This window comes from Dromiciops gliroides, chromosome 2 (assembly GCF_019393635.1).
Source record: "Dromiciops gliroides isolate mDroGli1 chromosome 2, mDroGli1.pri, whole genome shotgun sequence".
Taxonomy (NCBI): Eukaryota; Metazoa; Chordata; class Mammalia; order Microbiotheria; family Microbiotheriidae; genus Dromiciops; species Dromiciops gliroides.
Window position 1 is genome coordinate 270674570 of NC_057862.1, and position 20628 is coordinate 270695197.

Consider the following 20628-nt stretch of genomic DNA (forward strand, 5'->3'; position numbering starts at 1 on the left):
CCCAAATCCCCATTTTAGTAGAAAGGTGTTATGTGGTGAAGCTGACAGTTGTAGTCAACACATACTAGTGGGGGTGGTGGGATATTTTTGCATACATGAAGGACTTTAAATAAATTTAAGAATGACGTCTTTAACACAAATTCTCAAATAGTAAAAATCATCCTTTCTTATTGAACACTTAGCATCCCACAGAATTAATAAGGTCCCAAAAGAGAACTTCTCTTGGTAAACGGCTGAAGCAAATTATCATATTCTGAAAAGATGTGTGTCCTGATCAGGGTTTGGTGAGAATACTATCAAGGCAGATTAAAATTCCAGAACACTTTAACAAAAACAGAATACGTCCGAACATTATTTCTAGTTTTGGAACTTTCACGATAACTTTTACATGACTGCAAACAATTAAGGATCTAAATATATAAAATGGAATCTGTAGAGGAGTTCCAATAAGATTTTTGTTTGTTTGTTTTCAACAGTTGGGTTTTTGTTTTGTTTTGTTTTAAATAAGGGAAGCATTTCTTCTGGTGCTGTTTCTTACTAGACGGGTGATGTTAAGAACGTCAGTTTAATGTCTCAGAGTCTCAAACTCCTCTCCTATAAAATGGAAATAACTATATACCTAACCTGACTACCGACCTCACAGGGTTTTTAGGAGGATCAAATGAAATCCTGTGTTTTGTACCATTTTGTGAATTGCAAAGTATTTTAAATGTAAAGTACTCTTATTATTGTGGTTAAGAAGATTTAGTCCTCCAATCAGGTTAAAAAAGACATATATACTCAATCTTGTTTTCATTTTAAATAACACCCTCCACAATCTACGAAAACATCAGTATTCGATCTTAGTCAAAGTATCCAAAAAAGGCAGGATGGTTGGCTTCATTTATGTATACACATACGCACACACAGGAACACGGACGCACATAAGCACTGAGGCACAACATTTTCATCTTTCTTTCACCGAATCTTTCTGATTTAACTCAAATCACTTCTCCCCAACATTTGAACCTGAACACAATTGCGTTGGTTAAAAAACAGTTACGAACAACAGCAGTTCAATGGGAAACTTCATGGTTGGTTGGTACCAGGTGAAGATTTTACCTAGAGAACTAAGATAGCCAAACGCAGCTGTCCAGCTACGGTTTTAGTATCGCACTGTAGTATTGTAATTAAAGACTACTCACAAAAGCTGGGTTCTACTTCTCTCCGACCTGGCCGTTCTTTCTGGTGACAGCTTCTACGTAGAGAAGATAGTTATTTGGCGGGGGCACTAAATTTCTTAAGGTAAAGTCATATTTATACGATATGGTGGTGATGACCACCAGCTTGTCTTCTGATTTCGAACACTTAAACAGTCTCAGATAGTGGGTTTCTATGGTAAAGGATGTTGAACATTATCAGCCTTCTCCCAGACACTGAATTTGAGTGTTCTCACTTGGCCTACCTTTCTTTAGCTATGATGCAGTTTGTAAAGGTGGATCTTTATGACAAAGTTATGGCACCATTATGTAATTCTAAATACTTTTCTTTTCTTTCCTCAACCTGAACTTTTCAACTCATGTGTTAACTGCAATTCGCCTTAAAAGGTACGGATTTACTGCTAATCTTCTACGTGTTTTTGACCCAACAGTTGTTCTTTTCCTTTCCTGATCTCCCTTCCAATAATCTGGTTAAATGTTTTAATTTGACTATACAGTATATATTTAGTCCTGATTTTTGCCTTCTCTTTGAGTTACAATCGGGCAGATGTTAAATGTACATTTCTATTGTTATTTAGTAATCCAGGTGCTGAGCACGCCTAAAAGAGAGAACGGAAAGAGTTTCCAGGATTACTCTGTCTGTTACCATCTACAGCCAATCTCAAAGTCGTTTTCTTTGAGGCCCGCCTCCTTGGAGGTGGATCACTGGTGATTGATAGGCAGAGACACCCAGCCCAACTCAGCCCAGCCCACTTTACTGCTTAGATTGAAATGTAGAACTCATACCTCTTTCATCTGGGCACAGACTTCCTTTTATTCCTTTCCCACTTTAAGTTCTTGCTGTCTGCCCTGGGATCAACAGGAGGGACCAGTGGCCTGAGCTAGAGCAGACCGAAGCGCTGAAGAGGTAGTGAAAGTTAGTTCTTGGGAATCTAAAGCCGCTGCTTATTGGTGTCTTGCTCAAAGCAATGGGTAAGTGGCTGCGTGCTGTATCGGGGAAATTTTCAGTTCTGTCAGAATGGGTGGGAGGATAAGTGGCGGGAGGAGGAGGAGGTGGAGGAGGAGAGAGAGAGAGAGAGAGAGAGAGAGAGAGAGAGAGAGAGAGAGAGAGAGAGAGAGAGAGAGAGAGAGAGAGAGAGAGAGAGAGAGAGAGAGAGACTTGTTACTGGGAGTCACAACTTGCTTATTGACTTTGCTCGTGTTTCTACAAGTTGTAACAATGAGTTAAAGGTCAGTAGTACAGAGAGATCTAATGGCTGGCTGGGTGATTATTTAAGACATTAGGGTAAAGGAACTTTTACATCCTGGATCACTAGAGCGGTGGCATTTTGTTAGACAAGCACACTCAACATATTTGGCTTCCCCTCGAATCTATCTATAGAGCTGAACATAGGGTGATGAAACATAGGGAGTTTGTGAATCCGATGGACTAATTTAAATCCCAGAAAGTGTATCCGATTCCCCCTAGGTGGTTTTGAAGAGTTTTGAGAACTCCAATGGTCCCACCGCCTTATTTTTATTTTGCTTGCGTCTGGAGCAACTGGCCAGCTTGGACCGCGGGAGGAGGCTGCGGGATGAAGCAGTCAGCTAATTTCAGCGAGTCTCCCGAACCACGCGATTTGGGGAACCCACTGGGATTGGGGGAGGAAAGAGTGTCAGTTGATAGACCCATAGGGTTTTTAGAGGAACCTTCCCAGGGCTCCTTTTTTCTCCGAGAGCTTCAGGAAGGAGGAAGACTGGTGCGATGACAGATGTCACAATACTCTGTGTTCGTGTGCGCGCGCGGGAGCGAGCGCGCGCATTGTTTGCATGTCTGTTCTTTTACAGAGCCAGCCTTCGGGGAGGTCAACCAGCTGGGAGGGGTATTCGTGAACGGGAGGCCTTTACCCAACGCCATCAGACTCCGCATCGTGGAACTGGCCCAATTGGGCATCCGACCCTGTGACATCAGCCGACAGTTAAGGGTATCCCACGGCTGTGTCAGTAAGATACTGGCGCGTTACAATGAGACAGGCTCCATCTTACCTGGGGCGATTGGGGGAAGCAAACCCCGGGTCACTACCCCCACAGTAGTGAAACATATCCGGACCTACAAACAAAGGGACCCAGGAATCTTTGCCTGGGAAATCCGAGACCGTTTGCTAGCAGATGGCGTGTGTGACAAGTACAACGTGCCTTCGGTCAGTTCCATTAGTCGAATCCTGCGCAACAAGATTGGGAACTTGTCTCAGCAGAGCCAGTACGACTCTTACAAACAGCATCAGCCACCGCCGCAACCCGCCTTGCCTTATAACCACATATACTCCTATCCGAGTCCCATCACTGCAGCTGCAGCCAAAGTACCCACTCCTCCCGGAGTTCCCGGAATTCCCGGCAATATGGCCATGCCTCGAACCTGGCCCTCTTCGCACTCTGTCACTGATATCCTGGGAATCCGCTCCATCACAGACCAAGGTAAGTTCAGGTCACTGTGAGGTTAAGGTTTGAGATGGAGGGAATAGCGGCAGCGATGCTCTTTTTCTTGCCCCATGCTCACACACAAACTCCTCTTTAAGACCTTCAAACCGATTTATTATCCTCCACTTGGAGATTGTCCTCCTGACCCTTCTAACGGGAAGAGATTTTTATTAGGTAGTATAACGAGTCTTTTCTTCCTCTGCCCTAGCAATTGCAATTCACTATTTTTTTTAACTTTTTTTTTTTTTTGCGTCACCTCGATCTACCAAACAAACTTGTACCTCATATGCTCCTTTTCTTTTTCCGTCTTCCTCCCTTTCTCCCTTCAGGATATGTTCTAGATAAATTACACATCCAGGGTAATATAACTTCAGGTTTAAATAGCTGCGTAGAGAAGAGAGAAGGATCCAGCTAACCCTTCACAAGAAAAATATAGTCTACTCGGCTCTCAAATCCCGACTCATGGAGCTAGGGCTTTGCATTGAAATTGCAGGGTTCCCCTTCTCGGATTCTCGCAATCAGGCCAAATTTGCTCAGACAGGAAGTTCAAATGTCACCTAATTGGTTTCATTCTTATGCTTCACTCTATGAAAAAGTAAGCCAAAAAAGAAAACTGTCGGTTACTTTGTGAGGCTCTCCTTCCAGGGACTAATTTTCTGCTTTATTACTGTTCTTTCCTCCGTTCTACCTTTCATTTGGGGGGTGGGGGTGGGGGCCAGACGACAAAGGAAGTGGGAGGGAGATAATGTCAATCTTTGTTGATAGCTCTTTCTCTTTATCTAAAGTCTGCACATTCTTGTGAATAGATCTTTTAACCATGAATTTTGTCTGAAGCGAAATGGACTGATTCCCTATACTCTGCGCCTTCTCTTTCTTTTTTATCCCCCTCGTACTGTTTGCTCTCCGCTTGTCTTTCCCTTAGCTCAGCTTCCTCTGCACGTATTTCAGTTCCGTAACCATAAGAGAAAGCTGTGTTTTGATTTTGCGTTTTTAGTGGCAAAAGGATCAAACGATCCTTTTCTCCTTTCCTTCTTCCATTCCTTGCCCTATACCCCTCATCCCCAACACACACACACGCACACACACACATGTTCTTCCTCCCACGACCTTTTTCCACAATGATAGACCAGGGAGCGTCGTTTTGGGCCGGGCAGATTGACTCCCCAAGGTCCAAGGCGATCAGTATTTCCGTAGGCAAAGTTTGTTTTCTTTTACTAAGCTGTTAAAACACCATCAAGTCAGAGTGCCAAAGAGGCAGATCTCAAATAATAGCAAGGACTGAGGAGTATAAACCTAACTTATGTAACACGCGTTTGAAAAGAGCAGAGGGGCAATCCCATTTTGGGAGAGGTAGATATCTTTATAATTATTCCCTCCTTTATTAATACCACATTGGCACACTTGCCTCTTTAAGTAATCAAACAAGACTCATGGCTTTTCATTCCCTTGTTGTCGATAACAGCATTTAAAAGACTCTTCTAAAAACATAATTCTTACCCTCATCAGAGTCAGCCAGGTTAGGGTGAACAGAACACTGGAAGCTGCATTCTGAGGGTTGTTTACCCTTGATTTATAGGATAAATTGACCTCTCTGACATTTAAAGGAAGCTCCTATTCATGGGAAAGTGTGAAATCTGCAGGAATGGGGGCTCTCTGAGAGATCTCAGTTTCTTAAGACATCTGCTGGCTGATGCCCATTGACTGCATTTTGCTACGGAAGACGAAGAGATATAGCTGGAACATAGTCTCAATCCAAATGAGAACACGCCTTAATTTATTTATGGGGAAAACTCATTCAACTGGGTTAGACAAAGTTGAAAAGAAAACTGTTCTTCCACAGAAATCACAGTTAGACTAAGTGTCACTTGGCAGTTTCTCTGATTAGTGAGCGAGCAAGTCTTCATTGTGATGTAATTTTTTAACGTTCTAACATTGAAAATCTTGCTCCCCAGCATTCCCTCATTTTATCTATCTATCTATCTATCTATCTATCTATCTATCTATCTATCTATCTATCTATCTATCTATCTATCTGTCTGTCTGTCTGTCTATCATCTATCTCATCTATCTCTGTGTATATAAAATGTGTATATGTATACACACATGTACATGTGTTGAAGTAAAAAAAAAGATGATGTGAAGTATACCTTGTGTCTCTTCTAAAAGAAGTATACTAATAGAAAAGTGCTGACGAATAAATGAGCAATTGGAAACAAAAAGGATTCGAGAACTTTTCACTCCTCTTCCTAAAATTTCGAATTATTAAACTTGCTTTTATTTCTATTTTTTACTCTAACCCGTTCTATAAAGCCCAGGATTTGAAGGTGGTAAACAACTTATTTATTTTCATAGTCCCTTGTTTTCTCATAAATACTTTTACTGTTCATTTCGGATATCTGACTGGTACACACATCCCGACATTACCCTCCATCTGTATAACTTTAACTGAGTCAGACAATCCAGATCAGAAATATGTATGTATAATTCATGTTACTTGTTTATTTGTAGTTACGTTTCTCGTGTGCTATGTAGACCCCTTTGGCAAGTCTAGAGAGAGACACCTCCTTCTCAGGAGTAATGTTTTATTTTTTAAAATTCATAATTAAAGGAAATACTAAATTTCAGTTCTACATTAGTGAAAATACGCATTTTTTTTCTTATCCAAGTTCAGGATTTCACCCACCCACCCACCCAATGGATCGTGGACTCTTAATTCCATCATTTTATAAAACAGATTTAAAATACAGAAGGATATTTGTAAACGCAAACATTCAAACTAATGCTGAGATGCATGCATTCTTTCCATCTTCAGCGACAGCCTTCTCGATCTCGGTTAGCCTCCTAAGTACTTTGGGCTTAGGATGGAGAGGAGGAGGCAGGGTTTGCCTCTTGCCTCTTCGTTTTCTTTCCCTGGTGCGGGAAAACACGCTTTCTCAAGCTCCCTCCTCCAGTTTCTCCACTACAGTCAGGCGGAAAATAAAAGACCAAGAGATTGTTTGGCCCAGTGCTGGGGAGGGTTAGGTTAAAACAATTCCCTTGTCTGACTGAATCTGCGAATTCGAGACGTAGAGGCATCGCTTTGCTCCTTTCTGGGCATTCTAGGTGTGTGGGAGGATAGGGTATATGCCCCGAGATCACAGAGTCGTCCTCGTGCAGCTCCAGCCAGGCTCCAGACTGCCTAATTTCTTCCTTTCTCCTGTACTTCCACCGCAGTGAGCGACAGCTCCCCCTACCACAGTCCAAAGGTGGAAGAGTGGAGCAGTTTGGGCCGCAACAACTTCCCCACCCCAGCTCCGCACCCGGTCAACGGACTGGAGAAAGGCTCTTTGGAGCAGGAGGCCAAATATGGACAGGTAAGGAAAGACTGACAGACTAGGGGCACCTCTGAAGCTCAGCTTTTAGGAAGGGTTAAGATCTCCTCTTATACCTCTCTTTCGAAAGTAGCGGTGCTGGCACACTCAGAGACCGTTGAGACCTGGGTTCACAGTGTCTATTTTTTTAAACCCAGTGGTACAGTGAAGAGTCAGAAGACCTGAGTTTGAAACCTTACTTATCTGTATGCCTTGAGGGTTTTGAATAGATAATTATAATTTATAATAACAACTGACAAGTTTTACCCTATGCTTTACACACATTTGATCCTCAAAATTGTCCTATGATAGAGGTATGATTATCTCCATTTTACAGCCGGGGAAATCGAAACTAGGAGAGATTAAGTGAGTCTCTAAAGTTTCTTTTAACTCTGAATCCAAGATTCTATGATTTTCTGGATGTCGGGGAATATTCCAGGCCTACTCACTGTCAGGAACTCTACACCAAGTTGTTAGTTGTCCTTCCAAGGAGCAGAGGCAGAGAACTCAAAGTTCCCTTTCTCTATTCTCACCTACTGTGCAAGTCTCCAGTTCCCCAAAGTTCATTTGTACCTAAAGTGGGGGATCACAAATGGATACCTAAAGTCAGAGGAAATATTTTCTGCACATGATTCACCCCTGCTAGGATGAAAACCCCAAGAGGCCCAGGATTGACTGAACAGTCTTGAGGTTTCCATGCTGTCGTCGACATTTTGCTTATGGAGCACAAATCCCTTACCGTCACCCCTACTCCTAATCCTCATGAGGCACAGAGCCTCAGTGCAAAGACAGGAGAAATGACAGGGCTAGGTCCAGGTATTGAGAATTTCAGGATGGCATTGGATAAAGACAGGAGACAGGCTATCAGATCTGGGGCCCTGCATCTTGCATTCTCTAGTCTTCAGTTCCGAATACTGGAAGAGGAGGAGGAGATGGAAGATAACACATCCCTTCCTGGGATGGGGAAAAATGTTTGATTCTTGACTAGCAACCCCTGCCAGACTCAGGGCAGATGTTTCTGGTGGCTCAGAAGTACACAAAATGGAAAAGAAAGGTATGGAGAAGTCTATAGTTCTAGTTTCAAATTCAGCTGGTGTTCTCTTTCCCAACTTACCCTCCCATTGGCAGTTCTGCTGAAATCTTTAAATAGAGGTTTCTGATTAATGCCTACAATAACTGACTTGGGAGTAAAGACAACCCATCTGTGGGTACTTTATGGCTTGGGGATTATGCTCTTTATTCTTAATTTTAAGCACTTCCCGGAATTACTGTGGCCATCACAAACCAAAACCTGCCACACAGGGAAGTGGAGCAACTAGATAAACTTAATAAAATTAGCATTTGCCGATTAAAGGTCAAATCATAATGTCCCAAAAGAGGTTTAGTGAGAAAACCTCAAATTGTACTGAGTGGCGATGGACTGTTTAATTTTTGTTTCCTTCCCTCCCCCAAAAGGAGGTATTAAGGCACTCATTTTTTCAAAGAAAACCAACCAACCACAACAACAACAACTACAACAAAACCCAAGCCAAATAAAGATTACCACCCTAGAGTTTTAAATCTAAATTCAACAGCTAAGTACACACTCAGAATTTAAGTACATACTCAGGCTTGTAAGTTACAAATTCATTCAAATGTTTCTATATTACTCTTACCCCAAACATACCTCAAGTCCAAATTCTGAAAACTCCAAATACCCAGCTTTCACTGGGTGCCTTTATTTATTTTTATTTTTTTGTTTTGTTTTAAAGATTTTTCTTTCTGGAAAAAACAAAGATTACCAATGTAAATTGAGCTTTTTGATTATGTTAAGCTCTTGGAAAACCCAGAAGACTCTTCTCTTTACAAAAACATTCCTTGCCCCACTTTAATAACTTAAGGATAGAAGAAGAAAAAAATACATATATTGTCTTATTACATTCTCCCTACAACTCAATGAGGTAAGCAAGGCCCTGGATATCAAGAGTGAGAATAATCCAAAGTAACACCACTGTTAGGTAGCCCAGTGAAAAGATTATTTTTTAAACCCTCTGGCTAGAATCTGAATATTTATTTTTGCTCTTCAGTGATACATAATCTCTACCAAAATATTTACCAACAAGGAAAGAGTTTTCTCGTTGTAGATTCTATTCCTGCTAAAAGTATTATTGGTAAACAAAAAATATGAACAGGACTATATTATTTTTCTGAGCAAACAGGCTACACTCAGAGTAATAATGCTGAAACTTTAACAACTGAATTCACTTTTACGAATTCAAGAGCATAACATATTATGTATATTCTTGATCTCAATCTTCAGGTGATCTCCAAGGACTTTGATAGATATTATTATGCATCTTCTGAATAGTATGGAGAAATACACAGATGGAAAGGATTTTATTGTTCTTGGGCTGCCACTTTATAGCTGATGAATTAGTTGCTATACAAAAAAGACCTTGAGCCTCTTTTCCTATCTTTTAACCAAAGTGTAATTTTAAAAAAATTAAATAAATTCTATTCATATATTAAAGGTCATAAAGTTAAATCAAGAGAAAGTATAAGTTTGAATACTGAATTATTTGATTTAAGATGCATTCCAAACTGTTAATAAAATTGCTTACATTTGACAGATTGAATATTCAGATTCAGTAAATCTCAGAACTGAACCAGACACAGAACTGAAAGAAACAGCAAGTCAAATAATAAGTGATGTATGTGCTCAGGAGGAGAAAACTAAAGCTGAAAACTGATTTTTTTTTTCACCCTAAAGAAAAAAGCTGGCACATGTCAAAGTAACCCATGGATATTCATATTTGCATTCTACTTTTGTACTGCTAAGGAACTAATTACTACATTATTACATTTAGACAATTAAAAATAATGCAAATGTTTAAGTAATGAAAAATGTCTAACCACTTTGAAGTCTTTGAGTGCATTGTTGTAAATTTTCTAAGGATTTGAGTATTCAAAATGTGCTGGGCATTTCAATATTACATTAAGTTTACTTTAAATATTAATCAATATTTCACTTTAACTTTACAAAACACTTTACACACTTTATCTAATTTGAGCCTCATTGTAACCCTTTACTTTAAGGTATTATTATTAGCATTTTTCAGATAAAATAACTATTTAGAAAGGCTAAATGATTAGCTGATGGTCACACTTCTAAGTGTCAGAGACAAGATTTGAACCCATTTTTTTCTTAGTCCAAGTCCAGGAAGAAATCCACTCTCACCAGTGTGATTCTATAGATTAAGAAGAAACCTGTATGGATTTGGAGATTTAAACACCTTTTGATTCTGGACATGTACTGTAATTACTTGGCTAAAAATTCATACATACATATGCACACCCTTACATGTGTGCATGTTTATATCTTTTCATTGTCCAAAAAAGCACAACCGTATTAATATTACTTTTGAAAATGCCATTAACATTTTCAATCTAAAATATATTTTAACTCCAAGTATTCAACCTTTTGGGGTTGCATGGCAAAAAGGTCACAATTCATAACATTTACACAATTTGTTACCTTTAAAGGGCATCTATGAACACAATAGATATCATTATTTAACTTCCTTATGCTGTGCAGTGTACAGTGTATTACACATTCTCTCTCTCATTTTATAAATGAGGAAGTGTAACATTGCAGAGACTGAGTCATTTATCCAACAGTAGGCGTCAGATCTAGGGGAAACCAGATTCCTTAGACTCAAGTCATAAACGCCACCAAGGTAACTTTCAAATTATAGTCAGGGTCAGGGGAGGAGGGGGTGTGGGGTTGGTATGGGGAAGTTTCAAAGGAGAAATTTAGACTTGAAGTCAGGAACAAAAACTTCCTAACAATCTGAGCTATCCAAAAATGGAATGGTCTGCCTCAAAAAATGGAGGTTTCCAAGTGGATGCTAGATAGTGACTCACTGGTAGTGTGGAGATTCCTTTTGTGTTTGGGTTCTACTAGATGGCCACTGAAGTCTCTTCCAGCCATCAAATTCTATGATTCTATATGAAACTACAACAACAAAAAACATACATTTGATTGGCTGGTGTTTTTGCTTTCCAATTTAAGCTCCAAAGAATGTCTGCTTGATTCCTCATAATTAGAGCCTTATGCACATTTCAGCTACATATTCACATGTGTGAGGGAAAGCTCAGCATAATGTTTTTGTGTGTTTTTAACATTGCTGCCCTGTGTGATTGGCATTTTATGGTACCTTTTACTACTCCATATCTCCTACCAACTTAGACAAATTGCAATGTCTTACATGTAAATACTGATAAATTCAGATTGCCTTTATCCAAAGATTTTTAAAAATCGAGATTTTATTTTTAAGCTTAAAAAAAAAGTAAAATACCTACTCTGCTTCTCAATCTATGAAGCAATTCTTCTATTCTTTCCTGGTTAGTTCTTTTCCCACTTGCCCATTGGGACCACATAACCCTTGGTGACCATTGTCACATAATATAAAGGATTTCATAAGGAATGATTGGAATTTAGCTCACATTTAACTCTTACATTTCATTTAAGGAATTGATATCTTGTATCAGTTTAAATTACTTTGTAATTTATTTGCATACACTTCACCAAAGTTTCCCAGAAATTTTTAAAAAGTTATTTATTTACTATGTAACTGAAAAGAAAACTGAGAGATAGGTTTTCTGGCTTTGGGTCACAGGTATCATCCTCATTTCAGGATAAATTATACTTCTTTGGAATTTATAATGATCTCAATTATGAAAGTATTCAACCAAAAGTATTAACAAGTAAAACAATGATGAAACATGTCAAATGTAATGCTTTCATAAAACTTCATATTTTTCAAAGGTGATATCAATTTGTACAACATTTTAAAGCTGATAATATTATACTTTTTAAATTATAAAATGTAGGAAAAACATTAATGTTTCATAGTTTTCTATGACATTCTGGTGACATTTAGATCTGCAGCTTGATAACTAAATATAATTAAGCTTCTTTTTGATGAATGTTGAAACTATAATTACAGCTGTCATTTCATTTTATGATATATATACATATACATACATATATACATATATATGTATATTTGGTCAGCTCACTATACACAACAATGAAGGAAGGGATTGGTAGTCAGGAAAAAAATGATTTCACAAAACATTTAGGGATCTTTGCTTATGTTTTTTCTTGCTTATGATTTGGAGATTGGAATTCCAGGTAAATCACATCTATAATTTCAGCCAAGTTTACTTTACAAAAGTGCCAACAAAAAACAAACTCAAATGAGTATGAGGGAAGAGTATTTGGGAATTGTTGATTGGATAAGGGATCTGGCTCTCTTCCTCTGGATTTACTTTAAGAGAGACATTATTGAGTAGACAGACAATTCCCAGAATTTAAAGAATAGTCTGTAGTTTCCAATGGCTTGACAGTTGCTATACCAGTTTCTTCCATGGTGACAATTATTTGAATACTAAGAATCTTTCATTTTTTCTCCCTGAGGTGGGAAAGACACAGACCTCAGGATCAAATAATAAGATAGATAGGGTAGAATTTTTATTTGTCAGTAGCTCTTATTATTTTGGTCACCCAGAAGACAATGTTTACTCCATGACAAACTATGCATACTGATTCAAAGGCAAAATAACATATCTGGATAAAAATTTAATGTATTCAATAATTGTGGCTTTTTGAGGTCACAGACTTGTATGAGTCCCAGTAGCTTTAGTTATTTCTTATAATTTGGCAAATTATTCCTTTTCATTTTAATAACATCTTTACTCAACAACAGTATACATTAAAAGTTATTTATAATATTATATCCTCTAACATTGTCATTCAATCATTCAGTCATGTCCAAGTCTTCTAACCTCCACTATTTCCTAAAATCTGTCCAAGTTCATGTTTGTTCTTTCCCTGGATATTAATGGGTTTCATTTTCTACATTTTTGAGAAATCTCAACAACCAAAAAAGTGCTCTTTGTAGAGGATTCTCTTTTGTCTGTTTCTATTAGTACTAGTAAATTGTTTTCAAGACCAGGCAGAAGACAGATTGGGTTTGGGGAGCCTTTATACACTCCATTTTTGGGAAGAACTATTGTGGGTCTTGAATATACACATACAAAAGAGGCTAATGGATTGAGCTTTTATTTACAATATCATTAGGTAAAATCATTTTCAAAAATGAAATTTTCATTACTGATATTTCATTTGGAAAAGTTGTTTTACTCATCCCTGGGGGTTCCATATTATTGGTTGATTTGTAAATCGTATTTGCAATATCATTAAATGGGATGATTTAGTGCTTTTACTTCTATTTATGGTGTACATTTGAGAGTCTTTGGTTAACCTAAGTGTAGCTTTTCAGATTGGTTATACACTCTTCATTGAAAACATTAAGTACATGCTGGAAATCTAGACCCACATACTGATTTAGTGGAAAGAATAAACAAATAGTGTGGCTACCTGTAGTATTTCTTTCTTTGCTGTGGAAAATTTTACTCCTTCAGTGGCTGTTTCATAAATATCAATTGACTTTGTCTTGTAGAGACCTGTGGTTTTCAGCAGTGGCACTTTCTAAAATTAATAGTAAGAAAATGGAAGTGTTTATGGAGTTTCCAGAGTGAATGTATAATGAAGGTGGCAGGGGACAGGCTCGGTTTAGAGTTTATAATCTGGGCCTGCATCTATCCAGCTCTAAATTTATAAAGTTCAGAATGTATTAAAAAAACAGAACACTTTTTCAAAGTGGGGTTATTCTTTAGCTTAACCAAAAAAGAAAGACTTTCTGGATAACCATTTAAAGGAACATTTTATTGTTCTGGGTGTTAGAGAAAGCCTTTTAACCTTTCAGTGCTGCTATTAAAGGAAGATGACAAAGTTAACCTCTCTCATAGGGGTTTTGGGAGGAGCACATAATAAAAATTACTCTAAAATCTCTAGCAAATTTTAAAGTGCTATAAAGTGCTTAATAATAATGAGATTTCTAACAAACACCAAATTTGGGGCCCTGAAGATGCAGAAATTGAGTTGACATGAAAAAAGGAAGCAAATTAGCAGCATACCTACCCTGAGCTAGTAAATCTAGTCATGAAGGGAGGCACCTGAAGGCAATGTTGGCTAGATTCCAATGTTCCACATCCCCCTAGGTTCCAAAAGTCTTATATAAGATAAGAATCTGATCCAGCATTGTTTCCCAGAGAAGCTAAGAGCAAACTTTTTTTTCAGAGAGAGACTTTGGTGTATTTAGTGAGGTGTGGGCACCAGAACAAGATACGGCTGGAATATTTTAAATAGAGAACAGAGGGGAACACAATGATGATGGGTAAGGAAACATAAGGCACAAGGGAAAGGATTCACATTAAGAGGGTAGGGAGGACGAAATTTTGAAACAAGCAGAAATTCTTTTGGGGGGGGGAAGTCTGTTGTGTAAACAAACTGATAATAAAAAAACTTTAGGGAGAAAAAGCAATAGGTAGAAAATAGAGGTTGTGAAGGTGGAAATAGGATTCCTCACCTAATATTTTTTATTCAAAAAGTTAAATGGTTTAAAGTGGCTGAAGAGTTACGCTAGCTATATGATGCAGCTATTATTGCAAATACAATGATAGGTCTTTTCATTTTATAGGGAAAAAAGGAATGCTGAGCTTTTTAAATTTGAGAGGGGTACTATGTTATTCATTTTGCCAGAAGAAATAAGATTTCTTGTTTAGTATCAGAATAAAAAACACCGATAAGTTTATGCTGCTTACAATTCATAGTAGGCATGTAGAAGACCAGTTACAGATGTGAAAAGCTTTCAAAAAGGGGAACTAAATACACCTTCAGCAATTAATTTCTCCTAGTCTGTTAAAGCCCCCTCAAAATATCTTAAAACATCCTTTAGTTTATTATTGGCTAGGTCAAGCCAGTCAGGGACCATTTTTGCTCAGAAATTTCTATCCTGTAACTTGTCATCTTCAGAATAATAGGACTTTCTGGAAAGGTAACTCACCTTTAGAATACGCATGAAGAATTAACATTATATATCCAATTTTATGTTTTAAATTCTTAGACAAAGAAGACATTTTTAATGAAAAGTTCCAATTGAAATTTATTTTATTCTTTCTAACAGATACCTAAGAGAAGCATAATGATTTACTTTGTCAAATTTCACAGTTATCCCTTAAGACAGAAAATCATAGGGTGTTTATGTCAACTGAAGGAACATAAATTGCTCATCAAGAAGTCATAACTAATAATTACAGCAAGTTGAATTAAATTGAACTAGAAAATAGTCAGAGTCATTGGATTTTACATTTTGGAAGGAATTTAGAGATTATTGCAGAAAAGATCTTGTTTTTACTTTTGAACTGATTTTTTCTTAAAATAGTATTTTAGACATATAATACATAATTACATGTATATATACACATATTTCCATTATAAAAGATACATATATTTGTGTTTATGTATGTATATGTATGTCCAAGACACCATATATGTATGGATCCTGAAAATCCAACTTCCTCAGTCATGCTTTCATTTTAGTTCATTCAAGTCATCTATAGGAAGCAAGATTTATTCTTTGCTTTTTAGCAATGTAGAAAGTGAGACAAATAGAATTGATTTGAAGAGCACAAAGGAAGTCCATGCCAGAGTCAGAATCATAATTCAAGGTATCTTTACACTGTTTCCTAAGGAGTTGTTTCTGACAGACTGCAATCTTTTGTTTTGTTTTGAAAATTACAATTTTAAATTTATTTCTAATAGTTCATTGATATAGCTTTAAAATTTGTGATTAATTCAAGAATTTTAAAATTTAATTATCCAAACAATTTCAAAATGGTTTAGGAACTATTTTTATTCTAAATAGGAAGCTTCCTTCTTAAAAAAAATCCTGATGGAAAATTAATTTCTCACCCAAACACCAATTATGTCAGAGGTTCTTAATGTTTTTGTATGTAGTTGACCCTTTAGCAATTTGGTGGCATTTATTGATCCCTTCTCAGAAAATTATTCTTAAAAGCATAACTTTACAAAGGAAACTAAATGTTGGTGAAAATAAATATATAATTTGTTTCCTATCCAAATTCATGGACCCCTGAACTCTATCCACAGACCAGCCCTCCTGACCTCTCATCCCTTGCCTCTAAGGTTAAGAATCTTCAGATTAAGCAATCAAAAACTGGGTAAACACACACACACACAAACACACACACACACACACACATCCTAACCAAAACAACAAAAACCCTGTTGTTTGCTTGCCCTTTGCAAGTAGGCATTTATGGTAAGAAAGCTAAAACACTATACCATATTTAAGGAAGGTCATGTTCATTGTAACTTCCTAATGACAGCTGTGCCCTACTGTTTTCTTTATTAGAAGGGAAACATTCACTGTGAACTTCCACAAACACTTCAAGGAAAAAGCCAGAGAAAATGAAAGGAGTTTGATTTCTATAGCTGAACAAAGTGCTCAAGAGCTTGATGAATATCATTTCTTCCCTTATCCGATATTTGCCCTAGCCCAGAGGATTGAACAATAGTAAAACAGTGTTCTTTGGGGTTTATGCTATTTCTTTTGTCCTCATAATATGAAACCAAATCTTCAGACTCTGCAGTTAAATAAGTTTTGAGCCAATTTCTTACTCTTCCTAAGTACCTGCTTTCTAGTTTTCAAATGCAATAATATTTCTTCTTTCTACTTCTTTTCTTCTCCTATTTCAGGCACCAAATGGTCTCCCAGCCGTCAGCAGTTTTGTGTCAGCATCTAGCATGGCTCCATACCCTACCCCAGCCCAAGTGCCACCTTATATGACATACAGCGCTGCTCCTTCTGGTTATGTTGCTGGACATGGCTGGCAGCATGCTGGCAGCACTCCACTCTCCCCCCACAACTGTGACATCCCAGCATCGCTGACATTCAAGGGCATGCAGACAGCCAGAGAAGGTAGTCACTCTGTTACAGCTTCTGCTCTCTGATATGAAGTTCAGTTTTGAACAACTTCATCCCAAACTCTCTCACTCTGCATCAGTCTTCTTTTTCCCCAAGGTCACACTACCCTATCCCCTCCATTCCCAAATCTTCCCCACCTCCTTTTTCAAATTCACATCCTTTGTGTTAATGACACTTAAATATTTCTCGCCCTAGCTTCTCTTCCACAGAAAAGCTGAAATAACCTTAAGATTTAAATAACAGAAGCAACATTAAAGAATGGAGACATTTTCTGTTGCCCACACAGTATTTTTACTTGTGGAAGAAACCTGCATCCCTCAAAGGGCTCAAGAAACTTTTTTTTTTTAATTTCATTGGTAAAACCACACGTGTGTATTTATTCTAAATCAACCTGAACTTTTAAAATGTGCAATTTGTTGTTGAGGTTTGTGAAAATCAATAAAGGAAAATAAACATAGAAAAAAGTTATGCTATACCTTCTAATCAACCAAGGTGACTGAGTAAGCTTTGATTTACAGTTCATCCACTTAGAGAACAAATCAACAACCAACCAGTTTGAGTGAACCAATTTATTTTGACAGATGGCTTATTGGGGCAGGGTGTGTGGAATTGTATGTAGAACCAAGGCAATATTTCAATTGCTTTTCCTTCAGTGTTTCAACCTCATTCCAAAGGCATAATTGTTTATATTTTCTATCAGTTTGTAAATATGGCTTTGGGTAGCACTTGTGTTTTCATGCCTTGGTACTTTGCTCTTCCTCCATATCCCTACCAATCTTCATACACTTTAGAAGAAACTTTAAAAAAAAAAAAGGTGACTTTCTGACAATCTCTGACTTTGGTGGTGGGCTACTCAGGCACTAGGAATGTGGACTCCACACCCCACCAATTTTTGTGTATGCAGTGAAGGCTTCAACATCTCATGAAGGACATTTTCTTTCTGCAGCAGAGGAATCAAAAGACAAACAGGACAAGTCAATTTCCCTACTGTACCTTAACTGAACTACACAAATGCCAAGAATAAAAAGGCAAGCAGGTGGAACATATCTGAACAACAACAAAAAACTATAGAAGAAGTCACTTAGAAGCTTAAGTTTAATGTGAAACAAAATGCATAGACAATTTTTACAATGAACTTAAGTTAAAAGAAAAACCACTGTGAAACAAAGTTGTACTTTTATTGTTGACTCACATGTATGTTCAGCAATTTCAGCTCAAAATTGTGTTGTAATTTAAAGAAAATGAAATGTTCAGCTCTAGTGAATGTAAAAATGGCTTGCTGTGAAGTTTACATTGTTGTACAGGAGCATGTTTCACTTACAGGCAAACTGGTGGTGGTACTAGACATACAAATGCTATATAATTTTAACAAATTCCCTTTACTAATTTCTGGATTCGCAGGAAATTTTTAATTGTTAAATCATTCCACCTCAATTATTTTTGGATTTAATGTTAATTACAAAAAATGTGGTGTGTATGTGTGTGTGTGTATGTGTGTGTCATACATCTTTGCTAAGAAAGCAAAATTCTACAGGTTCTTTTTTCTGTTCTGTTTAGAAACTTCTTCACATGCTTGAAAATAGAAGCATGGAAATGATTTGGATTCTTTTTTAATTGGCAAATTCATTTATTAGAATGTTAATATATTGTGGGGGTTTTTTTGACTTGTGCAATAACTAAAAGGGTATGTCACTAGATGTGGATGTTGAAGATTACATTTATAAAATGATCTTGATTTCTACATTTCTATGCTATACACAGTTTAAATGGCAATCCAGTTCCTACTACATCAATTTCCTGGGCTCATCTTAAACCTAGATCGCTAGATTAGCTAGTTTTTCAAATCATTCCCACATAAACAATAGGCAAACTACCCACAGAAATCATAACCAAGGAAGTCCTTTCCCTCTCCCACCCCACTCAAGCAGCTGTCTTGCAGCAGCCAAAGCAACCTAACTTCTGTGTCATAAAGTCTTATAACTAAAGGAGTAGGAGTAAGCAAAAGGAGCAGTTCAATTCTCAGGGCTTCCTTTGATCTTGTTAAACTCTTATTGACATCTTGGAGTTTCAAGTCTGGTGAAAAAGTAGACTATAAACCAAAAGAATGAGAGGTGCCAATCCAACGTTTCATGGACACTTTAAAAATTGTCCAAAGAGGGACTTTTCTGCCTGTCAAAAAAACTCACATAGGTAATAGAATACTGTCAAATGTGTTACAGAGTTTTCCAGGTGACATAGGGTCTTTAAATAACAATGTTTCTGGGCAGAAATGAAACCAAATATTTTTATTTCTTTTTTCTGTTTTCAAAAGTTTCTTGTTAATATGTTATTTATAATTAGTTTCTTCTGGTTCTTGTATTTTTTTAATATGGAAAACTTTGTTTTTTGGTCCAGAGAATTCACATGGTGTAAATTGGAAATGACAAAGCAAACCCCAAACATAATTTGCTATTGAAACTATCTTATAACTTGAAGTCACTCAAAAAACTAGAAAGGAAGTGGAATGCATTGGTATTTTTGTTTGATTGTTTTTATTCATTATCATTGACATATCTCTCTGTTTTCCAGAGGGTAAAAGTATTCTTTTTAAACTGGCAGATATACTCTTTAGATGTATTTACCCACAATGTCCAAAAAGAGAGGCTAAAGCTTCAATTACATGGCCTTTCTGCAGGCAAAGTCCTCTTTGATATAATTTGGGCATATAACCTGTATAGCTAGGATGCAATTGGATCTTATTGAAGGCACATTCTCATTTTTCTTTGCATTTCTGTTTTTAATCGTCCTTTTGTTGAAAGATTGGGCTGAAATATAATGAAAAAACCATGTTGGAAAGGATGTACAACAGAAGGCTGTGTATGTATATAAGTATATTAAAAGCCTTTTATTTTTATATTTTGAATGCTCTAAATTAATAAAAATAATAATGACAGTGCTATCTTTTAATTTTAATTTTTAAAATATTTCTAACCAAAACTTCCTCCTAGTATTAGTTTACTCAGGAATAAGTATTGTCTAGAAGGGGAAGATCTCTTTGCTGACTTAAGCTACTGGAGTACTAGTTACAGTAACTAGGTGTAGTTACAGAATCTGATGCAGTTACATAAAAAACAAAGACATATTTCTGTTAATACATGCTAGCATGGGAATTTTTGGAAATGCTAAGAATGCTTACTTATTTTAAACATTTTCACCTTCATAATATCTCATAGACAGCAGACTTCACACCTGAGCTATCATTCAAGACTAATAATCAGGAAAATAATTTTACTTGGTGCATTCTTCCTAATATTATAAAAATATGCAAACAACTGGACAATAAATAGTAGCTCTCATTTGTGATGTAGAATAAAACAGTTGCAAGAAAGTGTTTCCAAAAATGGATTCAGAAAAGGAGAGTTTATTGTATTTAAATTTAATGTTTCCCAGTCAAGAATTTCTAACATTATGATTTGTAAACTTGGTCCACTTCAAACAATAGTTTAAAAATATGATAACCAGTAAAATTTTACATACATATGTATATAAATATATGTATATATGTTTATATACATATATGATATATAATAGGAACATTAATGTAGCACTGTATTTATGGCATCATATCCATTCAGATTTACTATTTGAAATAGTGAAAGTAGTCAATGGAATAATTAAAACATTTAAAAATTAACTTTCTTATCACTATTTCAAAAATTTATGTACAACAAATGTCCATTTCCATGT

General features: G+C 36.8%; 1 protein-coding gene across 1 annotated transcript; it reads left to right on the forward strand.

Moving 5' to 3' along the window:
* The first annotated feature begins 2950 nt into the window (after window positions 1-2950).
* Window positions 2951-16928, forward strand: PAX9 (paired box 9). The gene is made up of 4 exons (XM_043980654.1): window positions 2951-3653; window positions 5981-5983; window positions 6870-7009; window positions 16674-16928. Exons 1-4 carry the CDS (start codon window positions 2951-2953, stop codon window positions 16926-16928), a joined length of 1101 nt encoding a protein of 366 aa, XP_043836589.1.
* Window positions 16929-20628: the final 3700 nt, after the last annotated feature.